The sequence below is a fragment of the Haliaeetus leucocephalus genome, unplaced genomic scaffold (assembly GCF_000737465.1).
Source record: "Haliaeetus leucocephalus isolate CR32 unplaced genomic scaffold, Haliaeetus_leucocephalus-4.0 Scaffold195, whole genome shotgun sequence".
In the NCBI taxonomy this organism is placed as follows: domain Eukaryota; kingdom Metazoa; phylum Chordata; class Aves; order Accipitriformes; family Accipitridae; genus Haliaeetus; species Haliaeetus leucocephalus.
In genome coordinates, this window is record NW_010972631.1 from 8,441,394 (window position 1) to 8,461,826 (window position 20,433).

General features: G+C 38.9%; 1 protein-coding gene across 1 annotated transcript in view; it reads left to right on the forward strand.

The window, feature by feature from the left end:
• Positions 1-20,128, forward strand: part of ASRGL1 (asparaginase like 1) — a 20,324-nt gene extending 196 nt beyond the window's left edge. Inside the window, exons 2-7 of the mRNA XM_010565785.1 lie at positions 1,124-1,366; positions 4,847-4,989; positions 10,040-10,194; positions 14,379-14,497; positions 16,451-16,561; positions 19,218-20,128. Of these exons, the coding sequence (XP_010564087.1) occupies positions 1,180-1,366; positions 4,847-4,989; positions 10,040-10,194; positions 14,379-14,497; positions 16,451-16,561; positions 19,218-19,453 (951 nt within the window). The 5' untranslated portion in view covers positions 1,124-1,179 and the 3' untranslated portion in view covers positions 19,454-20,128. The remainder of the gene's footprint in view (positions 1-1,123; positions 1,367-4,846; positions 4,990-10,039; positions 10,195-14,378; positions 14,498-16,450; positions 16,562-19,217) is intronic.
• The last annotated feature ends 305 nt before the right edge of the window (positions 20,129-20,433 follow it).

Sequence of the window (20,433 nt, forward strand, 5' to 3'; positions counted from 1 at the left end):
GAGGCGAGGCGCCGCCGGGATGCCTGGCAGGGTTTGATCCGCGGCTGAGCGAGAGCTGGCGCCGAGTTCCTCCTCTGACCCTGGCGGAGGGAAGAGCGTAGCTACCGATTGAAATTTAAAAAACAAACAAACAAACAAAAAAACCAAACCTGGCAAGGCCTCGCTTATGGGATCCTGGGTGAAAATCGAGACGTTTCTGCCCCACCGGGGGCTGTAACGCCCGAACAGCACGGGCCGGGTCTTCGTCTGGTGGGTTCCCGCTGCCATCTTGGCGAGCGGCCCCGAGAGCAAGTGCCGCTCCTGAGGGAGCGGGCTGTCGGTAGTCCGGGACTACGGAGAGGCTCGTGTCTAAAGGGTTGGCACGTAGGACGAGGGAAGGGTGGTTGGATTTTGTCTTCACAGCCTCCAAAAATAGCTGGCCCTGAGAAACCATTTTCACGTGGAGACTTTGGTCTGCGAGGTGCCCTAGATTTCTGTGGGAGATGAGGCTGCTTCTCCTTTGCCTTTTTCTGGAAGCGAAAACGTGATTGCTAGCACCAAAGATGCATAGCAACACTCTCTCCTGCTCGTAGGAGGCCGTGAGCAGTAACAACAAACCATTTACTGCCAGGTTTGAACACCTTGTTTTCCTGCGCGAAGCACAAAGTTTTGCAAGAGGTCAGGGGTTTGAAGTCCAGGCAGTAGAGCTGGTTGAGCTGTTAACTCGGGTCGCGTCAGTCACTTTATCACTGGTTATATTACTGTACTCAAACAATGGGGCTACCCATCTAACAGGAAGAGCAGTTAGCAGGATCAAGGGTTACTCAGATGCTTGTTTCTCTGTAACTTGTAATGTCACCAGGCCAGGTTCATGCTAAACCATAAGACTATAGAGTAATTTAGGCTGGAAGGGGCCTTCAGAGGCCACCTGGCCCAGCCCCCTGCCCAAAGCAGGGCTGACCTCAGTTGCATTAAGTTGCCTGCGGCCTTCTCCAGTCCGGACTTCAATTAGGAGCTCCTTTGTGTGAGTACTGAAAGATAAAATGGCTGCAGTCAAGCTGACTGTATCTGTTAATGAACCTGCAGGTCTTTCTCTCTCCATGTAGAAGGGGGCACATGCTAAAGGCTTTTCTTTCCAAAACAGGCTAAATACCAGTAACCTGTGTGTGCAGCTGAAAGCCTTGTGGGGAATTTGGCAGGATGAAGCCTGTCATTGTGGTGCATGGTGGAGCTGGCCGGATCTTTAAAGAACGAGAAGAAGGAAGTCGTGCTGGTGTTGTAAGAGCTGCGCTGCGAGGTTATGGTATCCTGAAACGGGGAGGCAGTGCCTTAGATGCAGTTGAAGAGGCAGTACAATCAATGGAAGATGATCCTCATTTTAATGCAGGTAATTTTTCAAGAATTAAGTGGGTTTAGAATCATCATGTATTTCAAGCGTTTTGCCCTGATGCTTCTGAAAATGCCGGCTTGCATTTTCTTTGAATTATGCACATTGCAGTGGAGTAAATAGTGGTGTCACAAAATAGTTTATTTTTCTGTATAATAAAATAGCATGGTATGTACCATAGTTTCTCATGAGTACACTTAGGCAGATGAGTTACTCTTCTCATTTTTCAGTGTTTTATACCTGCCATTTCATTCTTGTGGTGCTGTATTACTTTTCTGTAAATCCTTTCCCATTACTGTGCTATGTATTCAGTTTTAAGACATGGACTCCTTAATGGAGGATATGTTTAGTTAACGTTCACGTTTAAGGCACTTGAATATAGCTTGCAGCAATGTTTAAGCCTTAACGCTTGACCTTTACTATTGCCACAGGAATACTGTTCTTGGGGATTTTAGGTGTTTTTCTCTTAAGTAATGCTTGCAATTAGTAATTTTGTAAATAATAATACAGAAATAATGCAGTAATGGTATACAAGTCATGAATTTCTACAGTAAGGGTTCATAACTGGATTTCCTAATGATTAATGTTAATGTCAATAGTTGAATATTTTTCTCCTCTTTGTATGACCTCAAATTTATTATTTTAATGAATTTCAGTGAAAATATTTCTCCACCTCCACCAAGGTATGTCAGGAATGAACATGGAAAGACAGACCTGTCAGTGATTTAGATAACATAGGTATTGGTTATGCGCACACTTAGTTTGCAGAGATTCTCTTGTTCCTTCTCACCTTGTAATTGAGAGCAGGGGAGAGCTTTTACTTCATATGAAACTTCCAGTGTTTTGTTATTGACTTGGGTTGAGTATCTTGATTTTTAAAGGAATCAAGCTGAAATCATGAAGTGGACTTACAGGTGTGGTGTGTACTATTGTATAATTAACATCAGGGTGGCATTCTCTCATTTAATTTTTACTTCACTGGACTTGAGCCTTAAGCCCTTGTTCAGGTTTGTGCTGATCTAAATGGCAAGTAGTCTGGTAATCACTTACAGATACATCTAATTGTGTTAACACTCATTAGATACAGCTGCTCTCAGTAGCTGGCGAAAATGAGCTGAAAGCTATGTGAAGAGGGCCCTGATTGGAGTGGCTGTTTAAAACTCACTGTGTGGTATTTATCTTTGTAAAAGAAAATCAGTTTTACTGTAATATTTTCTAGGAAAACACAGACATTGCTAAGAGACAACAGTAAATATTGGGAAGAATGGGCATAAGCATCAAGTTGTGTCCTTTTTTTGAATGATGGGGTTTACCCCTGCTGTGTAGATGCATCTTGATGTAGGCTTTGGTGGAGAGGCTCAGAAGCTATACTGTTGGCTAAAGCTGCCATTTTAGTGACTTGTGTAGCGTCGTGAAGTCATCAAGTTCTGCTTGTGATGAGGAAGTGGCCTTGGTTATATTTCCTTCATGGGATCTCTTTGACTAGTAGTATTAACTAGCTTGGTGTGAATACTCCAGGTAGAAGAACTGTTATGATAGTGATCCTTGCACACTTTCCTCCTCAGCCCTTGCAGGACAGAGGACAGATCTATCTACTTGTAGATAGAGGGAATTGGAGTACTCCTCTCAGTACCCCTGCCGCAATTTGGCTGATGTCAGACACCTTCATTATTTGTGTCCCTTTAGATTTTCTGTCTTCTGTTGTCTCTCTGGTTTTTTTCCCGCCCTTTTCTTCCCAAGGGGGCAAAATTTTTTTTTTTTTTTTTTTTTTCAGTGCTGCTGCCAATGGGTACCATGGCCTCAGAGACAGGTAGTCCTTATCCATCATCCTGGAAGGCAGGTGAAAAGGCAGCCTGTAACCATAGAAGGAAGGATTCATCCTACCTCAGATAACCTGAAGTTTAGTATCTAGTCTTGCCGTGGTGTACAGACTTTCATGGTGGTCAGTGGAATGAGAAAGGGTGGCTATACAGCTCTCTGAGGCAAGTGGGATGAATTGTTCTTGGAGGGCACCTGTCTCCCTTCACCAACTGTAAAAAGAGGCTTTTGTAGGAAGCGGCCTTTGACTACAGGAACTGTCTGCAACTGTTTTCTGCTTAGGAAATTTTAGGAAATCCTAAAATGTATCCAAGAGAGATGTCCAGTAGACATAGGCTACTACTATTGCAGTGATGAAGGGGGCTGGTAGAGCTTCCCCTGGAACCATGGTTCTGGTCACTGATACTTGGGATGGGATTACCCTAGTTCTAGTGGGAGTTTCGTGATCATGGGCTAGAGAGCCTACCTTGTCAAAGGAAGCTAAAAGAGTATGGCAGGGTTTATCGAAGAAAACCAAGAAGACTTATTCCTTACACCAGCATAAAGGAGAAGCTGGAGGAATGATGTTAACATGGGTGGGACAAGGCAGTTACCTGTAAGGTCTCTACAGGTCAGTGTAGTCTAGATATTAACATGTTGTGAGTGGTGCAGGGCTGAAGTCTGGAATAGCTTATGCAGTTGGAGAGGAGCAAAAAATAACTTTTTGGGGGTGTGTCTGTGTGGCAGGGGGAGTTTTGGAGACAACAGAAATAAAAAAACCTGGTTTAGCTCTGTACAATATTCAAGTCTTTTCTACCTGAGCTACTGTGCAACTGCCATGATTTGTTTTGGTTTTTTAACTTCTTTTTAGGTTTAGTCTTCTCCATCCTTATTAGCAAGGCTTGTGCACTTGATGACTTACAACTGATTATTCCCGTGTGATACAGTTATTGGCATTATTTAAAAAAAAAACCTGCTATTTGCATTATCTCATTTTGTATCTCATTAATTTTCAATTAGGCTAGTAATAGCACCAGTAATTATAGAAGAAAATAACTACCTGACATTTTATTACTTAATTTTTTATTTTTTTTAATTCCTTAATCTAGTGTTTTTTATGTGGTAATGAAGAACTTGTTACTTCAAGCTTTTGTTACAGTAGTGAGTGAACACTTTTATTCTGCTCTGTCAATTTTGGCAGTTTCTTGGAATGCTATGTGACATTAATCTGTTGATAGGATTGACCACTGTGCTATTTTGTTGGGTTATATTGTATCCTCCTTTGGAAGAACTGTAAAGGTAAAATAGTTTTATGCACGCTTGAAGTGATCTGGGGGATGAAGAATTGTGGTCATGATTGTTTGTCATTTTAACTCTCATACCTAGTGTATCATTTTGGATGGGATTGGAAGTGTGTGTTTCATCTTATAAAGCTCAGATTTAAAGTAAGTGTTGTACCCTGTGAGACTGCTGTTAATGGTTGGATTTTTGTGGTTATACTCAGCAGTGTTTCTGCTGTTTTGTTTGTATGCAGGAGATACTTTCAATAAGTCAGACAACAAACTGGGAAAGAGAAAGTTTGCTTGATGAGACCTAATGATTGAATCACGTGATCGTTAGCTCTTAAAGACTTTCTTCTTTTTCCTTTCTCCCTGATTTTTTTTTTTTTTTTTTTGTCTTTAGGCTGCGGATCTGTTCTAAATGAAAAAGGTGAAGTAGAAATGGATGCCATTATCATGGATGGAAAAACTTTAGACTCTGGAGCAGTATCTGCAGTTAAATGTATAGCAAACCCAATAAAACTTGCTCGACTTGTCATGGAAAAGGTATGCTGAATATGTACTTGAGTATGAAACATTTTTTCCCTTAGAACTTCATCCGGTATATTGATACACCTTGATGATGTTTGTGTAGCACTTTGAAGCAGGAAAAAAGGGAGAAATACATGGTAGTGTTCGGAAACTATGGTCATGACCCTGAAGAACTTTTATTTTAAGGGGTTTTGAGAGGTATTTATTAAAAATAGCATTCTAAGGAAATGTAAGTTCTGCCATGCAATTGGAAGCTCAAGGAGAAACTGACATACACGTTGATCTGTATCTTCACAGCTGGTGTTCAAGATTTTAGGGTTGGTTTTGTTCACTTGTTTTTTGAAGAGCTTTTATGCTAGCCCTGAATTTTCTGCTTGATCTTGCAAGATTAAAGTTGGATAATATACTGGTGACTTTGCGATGACATGGAACTGAATTAAATGACCCAGTACCATATTTGGCCATGTAATGTGGTCTTACGTTGCTCTAGACAGCCTCCTCCGTTGTGACCTAATCAGATGCCTTAGTGCAAAGTCATGGTCTTCCAGCAGTAGAAGATAACATTAGCACTATGTGATGGTGACAGATTTTCCAAGAGAATCAGACTTACCAGGGCAGCAAATGATTATTACTTGACTTCTGACGTAAAGTTGATCCCGCTTTGCTCCACTAAGAAGTTATTCTAGTATCTTCCACAGCACACTTCTCTCATTTTTCACAAATGGTGCAACTGGTATGGTTCAGGATGGAGTAGGTTATTTGTGTGGTATGTGCATCTGTTTTACCGTTACTAGACTGTGACAGGGATCAAAAAGTTTGTACTGTCTTTGGAGTTTACATTTTTCATCCTGCTAGTGCATCTGCCCTGTTGTTGAAAAGGGTTCATGTTTGCAGAAACACTTATTAACAAAGAGCATTTATGTTTCTTTAACCTTTCAAAGTGACTTTTGAGAAAGCAAAACCTCTTTTGGTGATCTGTAAAGATGATTGAAATGTAATTTGTCCTCAACAGCCTCCAAAGAAGATAAGAATTATTTTTGCCCTTAATTGGAGGATGGTTCTGCTTTCAAAATCAGTCTAGTACGTCCAGTAGAAGACAATGTTAAAACTTGCAATGAATAAGCTTTTTGTTCCTTCATATTGGTTTTATTCTGTCATTTGGCTAGAACAAATGAATAGGTATAGCTGGTAGGCAGCTTCACAAGACGAAGTTTTTTAAAATTTGAGAATCTAAGTGGAGAGTTGGGGGAGAGCTGTTTTCTAGCGTGTTGGGGGAATGTTTTTTGTGGGTTGTTTTTTGTTTTTTTCCTGTAGATAACATCTTTTAATGCCCATTGTTCAGTTCATATTCCAGAATCACTTCTTTTTGTCTTCTCTGTGACAAAATCCCATTTAAGTTGACAAGAATATGAGAACATAACTTTCTAAAGTGTTTTTTTAAAAACCAAAAAACCCCAAACCAAAAAAACCTCTCTTTTGTCTTTCTTGTCTGTTATAAGGTCTTTCTCATCATTGTATGGTGCTTCTGGTGTTCAAAAATGTTGAGGCTAAATTTGAAAGGAAAACATAAAATTGAACTATACAGGACCAAGTACAATGGCGTAGCTCTAAAACCATGAAATTTTGTGGTAAAGTGTATTACTCTTTGCCCAGATGCAAAAAAAATCTGTGTAGATGACAAAGTTCAAATGTAAATTTTGGCCTAAATTGCTTGATGTATCTTGAGGTGAATTTCTGCTGCTTCTCCATCAGGTATTGTAAATGGGAATACCAACTGATGTTACTCTTCTGTTCATCTTGGACAGGAATTCTGGGACACCAAGCCAGGCTATTTCACAGTACACTTCGGAGTGTATTTTGTTTTGTTTTACTGTGCATAATTAAAAATATTTTCAACTCTGTGACCCATGGGTAATAAGACTAGTTTTCCTGGGGTCCTAAGCATGTTAGGATGCTTATTTCCCAGTGGCTTTGAGATGCCTGACTGCCTTAAGGAATTTTGAAACATAGAGGTCCCAAAACCAAACAAACCCAAAAACCCCTCCCCACCTGCTTGTAATTTTCTGTATTTCTGTTACTATTCTGGAACAATATGGGCTCCATCTGGTGGCCAGAGTGGCTCTTCTAGGTTGTTATTGTGCACATTTACCCTGTGTGCTGTCACATTCTCACTGGGCTCAAATATGTCCAAATCCATGGGATTGAAGAAAGGAGGGCAGCAGAATAATTTCCATTCATTATTTACTACGCTGTTGAACACGGCAGGCTCTAGAGATGGAAGGCTTTTAGTACCTTAAGTAATTCAACAAATCCTTGAGAAAGCAGTTCAATTCCTGTTATGTAGTGAACAAAAATAGAATGATACATTGAAATGGCACTTTTTTGTTGTTTTGTTTTTGAATGGGGCATGTAATCCCCCTCAGCTCCAACATTTCATTAGGTGGGCATCTTCTGAACATTAGAGCACTGATTCATTGGTGTGCATGAACCGTGTATATGTTTTCCCCTACTATATCATCCAGCCCTTTACATTAGACAGAGGAGAATTTAGCTTAGAACATAGACTTCTCAAGGCAAAGGTGCAAATTTTTGCTATGCTCTGCACACTGCCAGGGTTGTTAAATAAACAACAGTGATGGTCTGAATTTCAGGCCAGCTGCAGAAATTTGGGGGATTTTCTCTTTCCTGTTTCCCATGAAATTAACTAAATTTGCCAACATTTGTTGTTTGTTAGTAAGATCTCTAGAATCCTTTATTTATTTTTTTGTCCTTTTGGATTACTTTGTATAATTGTGTCCCAGAAAAATTAGGCACTTAAGAAAGTTAGCAAACTTATTCATGAAACTGTAGAAGAAGGATGACACAGAAAAATGTGCTTTTGGGTTGTTTGGCAATGTTCTACCAGCTCTTTTGATTGGTAAGATATGTTGAAAAGAAAAAAAAAATCAAATGCGCCTTAAGATACCTTCTTTTCAGTGAGGACTGAAAAAAACCCAACCCCAAAACAAACAAAAAACCCCCTATCATAGAAGCTTATTTCCTCTATGTGCACGTATTTCTTGTTTGCGCAGCTCAGGAAGGTGGGTATGTTATCAGAACCTGCATATGGGAGGGAACCCTTTGAAAAAGTTTTAAGAAATAACTTCCATTTTTTACAATAAAACTTTTTGTTTTTAAACTTATTTAAAGGACGATATACAGTCTTAATTGCTGAAGAAAGCAAGTGATGAAGGACACAGCCTTCTGATACATTGAACTTTTATTTTGACTTCATCTGTATTTCCTAAAAAAAAAAAAAAAAAAACACCCAAACAAAAAAACCCTACCAAAACCCCAAACCAATTTGAATTATTGGGTTGTGTGCTTCTGGTGGTTTGGTGGCAATGGCAGAGGGGGGCAGTATTGCACAAAGAAGTTGGCTTTCAAGTGGAAGAAACCTAGCTTTGTTAGAAATAGGTAGGTCATACTGTCTGGTAACATCACTCGGCATGTAAGCCCGTTGTCCGCTCTTTCACATATACAGAGGACTTTTCCCTTGTAAGCCTTATTCTTGTTCCCTAAAGCAATAGTCTTATGAATTGAGGGCTTAATTTGTCAATAAAAAGGCATTTAAATTTTCAAAAATGTCTGATGTCAGGGCCACAACATCAGGAACGTTTCTAAAGTGTAGTCACATTTCCCACTTCTGTAACTATCTGAAGGGGTTAGTGCAGAGGCTTTAATAAGCTTAAGTAGAGATCAGTGTCCGTGGTTTGGGAAGGGGTTTGGCTGGAATCCTTTAAAACAATGCAGTACTATGGGTTGGTCACAGTAGTGATTGCTTGTCATTGCTTTAGAAATCAACAGAAGTTGATGGTCTGCAACATCTTTAAAAGTCTGAAGCTTTGAGAGTGTAAATGTCCTGAGGAATGCAGCATGTCACAGAAATACCCAACCTCTGGCATCCTCGCTTCAGTCTGAGAGCCGAGTATGTGCCACTTTGGTGCCCTGCAAGGCTCTGCAGGCCTGCAGCCTCCAGCATCACGTGGTTGTACTTTTTGGACCTCACCTGGTACCTGTGTGCTGTGCTGCTGCATGGACATAAAAGCTTGCTTGAAGTTAGGTGCTGTGCTCTGAAATGACTCCATACGGTATAGTCAGACCACCACTTCTCCAAAACCCTCCTGGGCTTTGATGAGCAATTAACAGCAGTGTAGTGGTCCAAGAAGTTGATGCTTATTTTTGGAAACAGATGTAAAAAAAAAAAAAAAAAAAAAGGGGGGGATTTTAGAGGTCCTACTAAAGTATAAGGATTAATGAAACAAATTTATCTGGGAAGTTTCTCTAAAACGTGAATTAACCAAGCTGTACAGACTTTGAAGCATGGATTTAACTAAGGCTGTTGACTTAAAATCTGGTCTAAGTGCTTTGCTAAATAAAGGAATCAAAATAGAGCTTCTGCAAATGTTAGAATAGAGCAAACATTTTTCGGTCAAACCTGTTAGAACAGTATTCCATTCTTGAATTTGAAATTCTGGGTCTGTAAGAGTAGCAGCTAGTTGAAGGAAATACTTAAAATAAAATGGTTGAGCTGATGTTAAGAAACACTTCAGTGCATGATATTTACATTTTTTGGTTATTGTACTCTTACGAGGTTTAATACCTTCAAACAGAACAGGAATTTATTTACCATTCTTTCCTTCTGAGTAAAATCCTTCTAGATCTCTTAGTTAACCGGACAAAACAGTTCAGTTAAGTAGTGATTTGATGATTGACTGGAAACAGTACAAGGAAGTTGCATGCAAAAGAGCAAGTTTACCAATTTTTCTTTCTCCCATTATAAGTATTAAATAGATAAATGCAATTCTTTTCTACTATTGATGAAAGTTTGTGTTTTGGAGAGCTGAAATTTTTTTCAGGTAGTGGAAGAGGATGTAGGCATAGAAATCTAGAAAGTTTAAAAATAAAACAAAATTTGGAATTTTCTTTGTGTGGATACTTCTAAAAATAAAGAGTGCTTGTACAAAACTGCTCAGTACAAGACCAAACAAGAATTGTCAGTGAATCTCCTGTCTGTCTTCTGCAGACGAAGCACATGCTGCTGACTGACCATGGTGCACACCTCTTTGCTCAGGCCATGGGTATTCCTGAGACTCCAGGGGAGAAACTCATAACCGAGAGATCCCGGGAGAGATGGAAGAAGAACCTTGAGCCAGATTCCAACCCTGAAGAGTTTCAGAAGTAGGGTTTTTGTAAAATATTTTTTCTTTTTAAATTCAGGTAATTTAATTTATGCTATCAGTTAAAAAAAAAACCAAACAAACCAAAGCTTGAAGGCCTGTATGCAGACTTGAGAATACTTCAGTTCCAAGTATTACATGGTTTGATACAGTCTTCACAGTATGTCCTCAGTGAAAGTAATGAAAAATCAAGCTTTCAGTTAATTTGCTCAAGTGTAAGTGACTGGAACAAACTTGAACAAACTTGTTGATGCTTAAGATTGTCAGTCACTTTGACAGAGCATAGGTTTTGTGGCATTAATGGAGAACAAGGTTAGAACTTGTTATTGTTCTTAAAATCACCAGTTTATCGAGCAGCTTTAATAAACAGCAGGCATCACTTTGTATAGTTCTTTTCCATGAAGGAACTGTGATTCTAAAATATCCTCAGTCCACATTTTAAAATGAGTCCATGAAAAAAAAATAGAAAATTAATAAAGCTGATCTTTGTTAAGTAGATGATCAGATGTGTCTTTAAACTGGATTAGGTAGTTAAACGACATCAGATTTTGACTAGTAACTCCTCCTGAGTGCTGATTGTGGCTTTTGGTTATTGTAGATAGGAATGACAAAATTGACCAAGAAGTTTGGTGTAATGGTTGGTGTGAAGAGGGATACTACTGGATGGTATTGCACAACAGAAAAACGAAAGTCACTTGAAAAATAAGCAAGTCTCATATAAAGTAAAGAGGAAGGTGAGGTGGGCAGGAAAGGAAGCAAAATCATCAAATGTCAAAAATGTTTTTTATGCCTGTGAGGTAGGCATAAATACTAAATTGTTTTGAGCTTCCATTTGTATGTTAATGGTTGTGGCATAGGAAAGCACTGTATTATATAATATAAATGCTGTATTACATGTTGTTCATCTGTTCTGTGAAACGGTAATGAGAGAAGCAGAGCTGAAGAATTAGTAGATCAAAAGGAGGAAATTTCTTCTGTGGGCATCTTTAATTAAAGTCCATGAAATGAGGCTATAAACTACAAGCTATGTGTTACTGTCAGTAAATTGCTAGAAGGAAAAACAAATTCGTGAGGCAAGTGTAAATATGGTCTTGTAAACAAAGCAAAGTTGTTCCTTGACCATAAGGTCTCAGTCGTAGTTCATCTTGTATCCAAAAGAAGTTTTCTTTTGATCCATGGTCTGTCCAAGGACTGTGTGGTATTATAATTAGTTATGAAGGATTAGAGGATGGCGTAGCCCCTCCTGCCACTTGGTCTCCTGAATATGTAAGTTGGAATGGCATGGCTTCTGAGTCTCCATTCATTCTTTATAACTGCTTAATTATTTTTTTTCTTGTAACAGTATTAGGTATCTTCAATTTCAGCATTGTCTTGTTCTGAAATATCTGATAATAGAAGGCTTGTGTATTTTTGAAGGGCTCAAGACTTTTTCCTGTCTTAGCCATGCTGTTCTTTTTCTGACAGCCAGTGCCCAAAACATCAGCACAAGTTTGCAAAGTTGAAAACCGGTCTTTTTTTATGCAAGCCCATTTGTTCCTGTATCACATGTGGAATGTTCTTTTTCCTGTTATGTCCACAGTGATTATGCAGAAACTTGCCTGGGGCGAACAGGCAGAAGGTGAAGTAGTGTTAGTCAGAGGCAAGATAATACCAGATCACACTGGGAATTTGAAGGTTGGTGTGTACTTTGCTTCCAGTCCTCTGGTCCTAACAATGTTGGAAACCTTGGGGGTTCACAGCTTTCCAAGCCAAGTTTGCTGTTTCCAGAAGAGAGACCTTTCTCTTCTGCTGGTTAGAAGCGTGCATTCATTTATGCTAAAAGCTTATGATTCCATTGCACTTACGACAAGGCATCTTGTACACGTTTTGCTGAGAATAGGATGTGGTTTGTTTTATCTTCAGTCTCTCACTCCAAAGATTCTGACCATACCTTTGTCAAGAAGGCTGGAGATTGCCTGAGAACCCCTCAGAAAGGCAGTTGAGTCTGGCCATAAGGTAGTAAATCTGTGAATCACAGTGCAAGAGTAACTCGAGGAGGTATTAATTAACAAGGGCCCTGATAGCAATCGACAGAAAACGCTACTATTGATGCAGGGCTAAGAGTCAAAATAGCAGATGCCTTATTAGTTGAATGGGGATAGAATAAGTACATGTAACTTCATGAGTACTGGATAATGAAAGATGTAGACAAAAGGGAATGAACAAATCCAACTGATCCATTCTGTGTCACAGTCTGTGCAGTATATAAGAATAATTCTTGATTGAACAAAATCGTTATTACTAATAGCATCCTCTGGTATACTGCAGGTACTTGTTGAGGTTCTTGCTACTGTCACTAACGAATAGAGAGATAGTTATAATATGGTATCTCTACTTAGTTTGCCTGCCTTGGTGATGTTTCTGAGTCAACTAGCTATGCAACAGATTATTTATATCTTCTTTGCCTTTGTTCTGAAGATGAACAAAGAAAATATGTGACACTGAAGCAATAAAAAAGTTTAAAGGGACAGTAAGAAATATAGTGTATTTGTCTGTTTGCTCCACGGCAGATAAGGTATGTCAGACGCATTCACTTTGTTATTTATTGCCAGTTGAGCTTTTGTACCAAAACAGATAGCTGCTGCGTATGTGATTTGTGCACTTTCATTATTCTCACAATTGCTTAAGGTAAATACATACTTAGGAAAATGTATGTCTGGATGCACCTTTCTTAAGGTCTCAGGAGGATCTAACTTTAGTTGGTTGAAAGGTGCCACATGAGTGTGCAAGGGAGTACTGAATTTACTGATATTCTTTTCAGCAAATCATTTGTAACAGATGGATGGGTGGGAAGCCCATCTGCACCATCATATCAGTTTGAGTTGAGGTCCGTCTCCACATAAATGTCAGAGCAGTTTGTAAGGCCTGTGATTCATCAGTCAACTTTGAATTGCTGTGAATGAAGTGTAGGGACTGACAGTATGATATTTTACATCAGCAGCAGGGAACAGGAAGTTGCTTCTCTGAGAAATTGACTGTGGGTTTCGTGGTACACAAGGACTCTGACTTAATTAGCTTAGATTTTGTGGGGCTATAGAAAGACCCTCACCAGTGGCCAAGCAACTTCCAAAGATATTCCTGTTGCAGTCTCCTGTTGAGCAGTTCCTTGAAGGATTGTTACAAATTCTTTTCCTGTGTGGAGGGATTTAAATTTTTTTGGTATACCTCTCCTAGCTAGAGACTGTTTTATGTTCCTGCATGAATTGCCAAGATTGGAATATTGGAACACTCAAAACTGTTGCTTCTCAGTAATGTCTTGCTTCTCAGTGCAGCAACAGTTACAGTAAGTTACAATAGCCCTTTTTTTTTTCTGAGTATGAATACATGTGTATATTTTAAGCAGCTTATTATATATGACTTTTCTGTGCTGAAGAAATAAAGCAATAGTTGAAACTTCTATTTTCTTCAGTGCATGAAGATTTTTAAGCTGATGTGTGGTTTCAACAGATTCTACGGGCCAAGTGATTTAAACCTCAAGATTGCGTAGCTACAGAGTACAAAGATGAAAATTTGCATTAATGATGGGTTGTGAACAATACTAGTTGAAAGGCACATAAATAACTTTTTTTTTTTTGGTGGCATTTAAACATTTAGGAGAATAAGGAAGAGGAAAGAGGAGGAACAGGAAGGAAATGATTCAGTGCATGCATAACATTACTGTCCTTTTCTGTATTCACTTGTTTACATGCATTGTCATTAATAATTCCGGTTAACCTCCTGTTGAGACAGTGGAGACAATTCTTGCATCTTTGAGTTGCTATTTAGGGGAAAGTTGTGTTTCAGGTGTGTCACAGCCAAAAAACTACTCCAGAACTATGATAGCTAAAAATATTTCTGCCCTGCATGCTTTTGTTTCGTGGGTTTTTGCCTCCCCAAATCAAAGTTTCCATGCTACGAAGATAAAGCAGTCATGGGGGGAGATGAAAAAAAATTGAGTGTTTTCTACTCTGTTAAATATAAAGCTATGAGAATTGTTGCATATTGCTTGTTGGTTTTGTAATGAGAAGCATGGTAAAAAATAGCTTTATGATGAGCAGTAATTTTTTTGCAGTAATCTTTTTTAAAGTTACCTGGAAAAGAAATGCAACATGCTTTGGCAGGTATGCTTTAATTCTACCTAATTTTGTGAACTGTTTTTCTTGGCAGAGACCTTGGAACAGTCGGTGCTGTTGCTATAGACAGTGAAGGAAATGTAGCTTGTGCAACATCCACTGGAGGACTCTCTAATAAACTGATTGGCCGTGTTGGTGACACAGCATGCATAGGTATGGGGTCTTGCCTCTCATTTTTTGGAGGTATCTTATTTAAAGAAAGAAAAAAAGAAAGCAAAAAAGTATTGCACAGTCTCCTTTTCAGTTGTGAAATGAAACATAAATACTGGTACATCTGAAATGGAGGTCTAACATTCAAATGTATCAAAGCTGAAGCTCCTTAACACAATGTGGAGATTGCAAGTAAGGATTGGGAGTAGAGGTGTAGTGCTGTCATTATTATCATAATCCAACACTTTTCTGTCTGGAAAATGGGGATGGGAATTCCTTTTTTCTGTCCTTTCCTGAATGCTAACATTATTTTTTTTTTCTATTTCCTGTCTGTTCATTCTGATAAAACTCTCCTTTTGTATTTCTGTGCTTACAGCTAAGTCAAAAAATGTAGCCTGTTCCATACTAAGATGCTGTTTCCTTGGTACTTAAGGAAGTAGGTGTAATTGTAATTACTGTTCATTATAGGAGTGAGCCAATTTTGTAAAATGACTGGCAACTTTGAGTAAATTCCTGTTCTTAGAGAGCCCTGATAAGACTGCTTCAGAGCCTAATAGATGCGGTGTGGAATAAAGGAAATATTTTAAGAGATCTCTTATCCAAGTACAAAGAGACATTTGAAATCCTTTCCGCAGACTTCCTCCTCTCATGGGACAGACTTGCCATTTGATTGCTTCAGAGTTCTACCATACAGTTGGGATTTAAAAAATAATTATTTTTAGTAAAACATGTTCCAAACTCAAATAGCACTGCTGTTGGCAGTACATGATTATTGTAAAACTAATACTAACTTTCTCTCGCACCCTAAGTTGCTGTGTTTTGGTACCCTCTGCATGCATTTTGACAATGATTTTCAGCTTCATTTCTGACTGCAGCCTTCTGACTGCAAGCACCCTTTTCTTGTGTAGATCATGTTCAGGGCTCCTATAGTATGGGACGTAGGTCTGTGAAGGACAAGTGAACCTGGGCACTCTTGAGCATATTGCTTGTAACTTTTGCTCTTAGTAGACATCTGCAGGATTGGATACAGAAATGCTAGCTGTCCTTTTAAATATTAGAGCCTTTTGAAAGGGGGCTTTGACAGACTGATTGTGGCAGTGTTTTTCCATGTGTAAATCGGGTTCCATTGAAAGGGTCTGATCTGATCAAGAAAGTACAGAAGGGAAGAAACTTTCATTGCTCTTCTGTGCTGCTTTCCCCTCCCCCAGTACCTTGTTTATAATGCTGTGGTATGTTCCTCCCCAGCTCCTGGGAAATATTTTTCTTAGGAGATGTGCTAGAAACATGGGTGTTGAGCAAGCGGAAGCTTGGTGGTGAGCAGGGTGTGGAATATGCCAGCAAAACAAGGATGGGAGGAAAAAAAAGCGGGGCGGGGGGGGAGCATGTTCAACAGAAGAAACACTGCTTGTGGTGAGGATTGCAAGATCCTTCGGGGGTGCTTCGTGATGCTTCACTAGGGCCCAGGCTCTTCAAATCTCTTACCTGCTTTTTCTGTTGCAGATAAGTTCCCCTCAAACTTGGTAAATTCACCAATGTCCTCACAAGATCTTCCTTCATATCTTCTCAATTGGTAATGTTGTATGACCTGGCACTCTGCATCCCATCACTAGTTTGCTGATGCTCAATATACCGTCCCTTCCTGTTCTGGAAGATACTTTTGCCTATCCCTGCTGCTTCTGCTTCTTGTACCACAAGCAGATCACTAGTCTTCTAGCTCTCTCAACTTGGCAACTGACTTCATCCAGCTCTTGTTGCTCTCTCTCATGTTTTTTACTTTTCAAACTGATGCAGAAATGAGAAAGAAGTTTGTTACTGACACTTTGCTCCCAGGTGTGCACAGAACTGCCGGCCCTTTAGGAAGAAATGTTCAGTACCAATTTTAAACAATGCAGAGCTTGCAGATTTTATTACAGAACATTGCTGCCTATTTTTTTTTTTTTTTTCCTCTCTGAAAAGGAAGTGGAGGTTATGCTGATAACCGCTCCGGTGCCACTTCAACCACAGGACACGGAGAGAGCATTATGAAAGTGGTCTTAGCCCGACTGATCCTCTATCACATGGAGCAAGGTATATTCCAAACTTCCTGTGAGTTGAAATAATGAGGCTAGGAAACGTTGCCTAATGACAGGTTTCAGTTTATGTACTTATCATCCTACAACGGTTGTCAGAAGAGTTGTTCCCAGGGTTATGTGGATGGGTCACCTCTCTTTAAAAATGAAATGAAGTACTAAAGTATTAATAAATCTAAAATAGCCTTAAGTGGACAGAAATATCTATGCTGCTTGATGTTTAATCATGCTTTAGATTAATGTAGGTTGGAAGACATTATTGTCTACTTTTGTTTAACTGAAGTTCTCTTTAATAATTTTTTCCCAAATTTAAACTAAAATTTTGTGAACAAAGCAACAGAGAACAAGTAAAAGGAAGATATGTTTAAGGAAGCAGTAGAGGAGGGCTAGAGATAGATAATCAGAGCTGAAATAAGGAAAGCATAGGATATCACCTTTCTAATAAACTGTAAAGGTCTTTATTTTAACAACTCTGATTATAGCAACAGAAATGCTTTTAAGATGTTTTAACTATGATTTAAATTTTCATTTTGTTTTGGAAAATACACTAAACTGACTGGGTGGGTATGTGGTAAACAGCTGACACAGTATGTCTTATGTGACTGTAATATAATCTGACTGTGAGATGACCCTTTGGAGCTTTACCTTCATGAGTTAGTCTGTCATCTAACCCCTTGATTATATTACAGCCTGTAAACATAGCCAGACAACATACTTCTATTGCATGCAGTTGAAGAACCATTAATATAGATATCACCATTATTTTTAGAAAGCCGTAGCTTTTGGGCAGTACAGTGTAGCTTGCTTTGAGATCAACTGAAGTGGAAATAGTTGGAAAACTTTCAATTTACATTTTCATTGGAGAAGCAGTAAGTAGAGAGACAAGTAACAGCTGACAATATTTTTGTTACACTTTATAGAGCTGTTTGCATATAATGGGTGCATTTCTCTGTAAATCTCTTGGCTAATGTGATAGTTTCAGCATAAAATACAACCTACAGATTGTTTCCCAAAGCTCTAACACATTATGATCTCCCCTTACTCTCTCTGTTATGTCCCTAGCTATTCAATTTGTGACTGGCCTTCTAAGCTGTATTTAGTCTAAACTGTGTAAACCAGTTTCTTCTCTGGCTTGAAGTTAACTGCATTGCAAAACCTATGCGCTGATAGCAGTTACCTGGCTTGTGATCAATCAGTATGAAAGGCAAATGAGGCTCAAATTAAAAAGTTTTTTAGAAAAAGAAAAAAGAAAATGAACCCACATGTGTGCATGTTTAATTGGTTTGCACTTGTTCACCCTGCCCATGCTTGCTCTACCTTCATTCATCCTGCCCAGAAGTATAACTCAGCTGCCAGGAAAATACGTCAGCAATAGACTTCCCCCCCCCCCCCACGTTTCCATGAAGGCACTGAAAACAAACCCTCAAGTTACTGTAACTTTTTGAGTCCTTGAACGGTCAACTGAAGTTGCATATTTAAGAATAACTACAGAGCTCTTTCATAATTCTGTTCATCTATTCAGTAATTCACATAGTAAATATCTTCTTTTGGACCAACGTTGTGAAACTTGCTTTCATATTTCAGGAGTGAATTGCTTTGCCAGTCTTAACAGCTGTTGGAATCTCTGTCTTATGGTGGCAGCTGTTGTCTTGATGAAAAATCAAACAGTGAAATGCTGACCCTTTGAAGTCAGTGCCACTGACTTGAATAGTCACAGTGTCACTCGTAACGTCAGAGAAAGGAGCTTTATCCTGTCAGTCACCAGTGCTGTGAATAATTCTGACTCTGCTGGTTTTGTTTGGTTTTAACTCAAAATTTGGAGGGAAGGCATGAAGGTCAGGTTTTGTTCTGCAATCTAAGCTGCATAACATTACTGATGGTATATATCTTAGAACAATTAGGCTGAGCCAACTGCATTCCTGAATATACATTCAAACTTGTAGTGAACAAATATTCTGCAGCCATTACAGACTTGTGTGTATGATGTAGACATTAACTTTGTTTTATTTAGAAAATAGTCCTGTTAATATGAATTAACTGTAATGAAAAGATAAAGTTGCTTTGCTGGTCCTTTCTCTGATGTGTAGTACATTGAGTCCTCGTCTTGCCTGATACTTTCAGAAGTTTCAGGAAGAGTAATGTTTGATGTCTGCTTTTGATAAATTACGACAGTGTGAAGTACATGCTTTGAGCTCCATTGCAGCCAGTGGACTTGGAACATAGATGATGATTGAAATTTTTGATTGCTTTAACATGTTTTTTTCCAAATTGTAAATGCTTTAGACCTACCTTGTGACAAACCTTTGATGGAAAGCGTGCAGATTGGCATTTTTCCCTTCAAATGATGGCATAAGAAATGCTGTGTCTTGAACATAGAGTTGATGAGTTAGTCTATATCAAACACTGAAACTAAATTACAATCTGAAGCTATTTAAATCCTGTCTTTGTAGCAGCACCATACCATAGCAGCTATTAGCAACTGTCCAGGGCCTTCCTATAAACAGTTCCTTTGCTACATTGGAAATTTCTTGCTGATTTAGTTGAAGGAGGAATTAGATTTGGCTGGTTCTTTGGAAGGGGTGAAACTTGAAGGGAATTTTAAAACTTATTTCAAGACAGACACCATGAAGTTATCTTGTTCTTCCTTGTTTCAGGACTGTCACCAGAGATGGCTGCTGACACTGCATTAGACTACATGAAGACACGAGTTGGGGGCTTGGGGGGTGTCATTGTTGTTAACAATTCAGGAGAGTGGGCAGCAAGGTTCTCCACCAAGCAGATGTCCTGGGCTACTGTAAAGGATGACCAGCTGCATTATGGGATTTATGCTGGGGAGAGGCATACAAAATCTGTTGATGAAGCACTTACATTGGAAAGTGAGGGATTCTGAGGATGAAGAAATATTGACTGAGGTAGAATGGAGATCTCCAGTTTTTGCTGGAGGACAATGACAGTTGATGTCGTCTTTCTGAAAGACCTGTACTCTCTTGATTGGTTCACTGACATTGCCACATTTACAGTCAAAATGAAATCTGGGCGTAGCTCTTCAGTGGTCATGGATATATGTGTAGTGTTTATTAATACCTTTGGGAAGTCGGGAGATCCTCCTTTTCTAGATGAGAAAGAGAATGGTCAGTAGGTTTCCTGGTCACCATGCCTGAATCCTACATTAAACGGAGCCTAAGTTTCCGTATTAGAGGAACTCCTTTCCATGCCCATTCTCAGAGACTGCTGCCAGGATGATTTCAGAGATTAATACCTATTAATTAAAAACTTAATTTTGAAAATTGCATTGCTCTCCAGTCATCCCATGATAACAAAATGCTAACTGTCAGTGAAATACCACCAAACAGCAGTGAAGAGTTAAGACTACGTCATTGTCACAGGCTTGATGTAACTGTCAGGGGAAATAATAATGAAGTAAAGAAAATAACTTTTCTCCAGACATGGGAAACATGGTGTTTCTAAGGAGTCCTATTTTATTCCATTCATTGGCATCAGACCTACAATTAAAAAACAGACACCACAACAAAGTAGGCTACAATATTTCGAAGTATATGGGGATAGTTAACAGGAAAGATATTATTGACTTAGTATCTGGAGTAGTAATAAAGAAAGTCATGATTTGAATAAATATAAATAAACCAGCAATCTTTACTACTCAAATACAAAGGTGATAGGCACCTTTTAAGTCTAAACATGAGACGGAGATTAACTGGAAAAATAATTATCTAAATCAAGTGATAAAAGCAAGCTGTACTAAAACAAATAAAACTGCCTCTTAACAAGCTTCTTGTCTGAAGTCTGAAATGTTTTCTGGAGAGGTTTTCTTTTTAAAAAAGAATTGATGTTCTGCATTACCTTTAATAC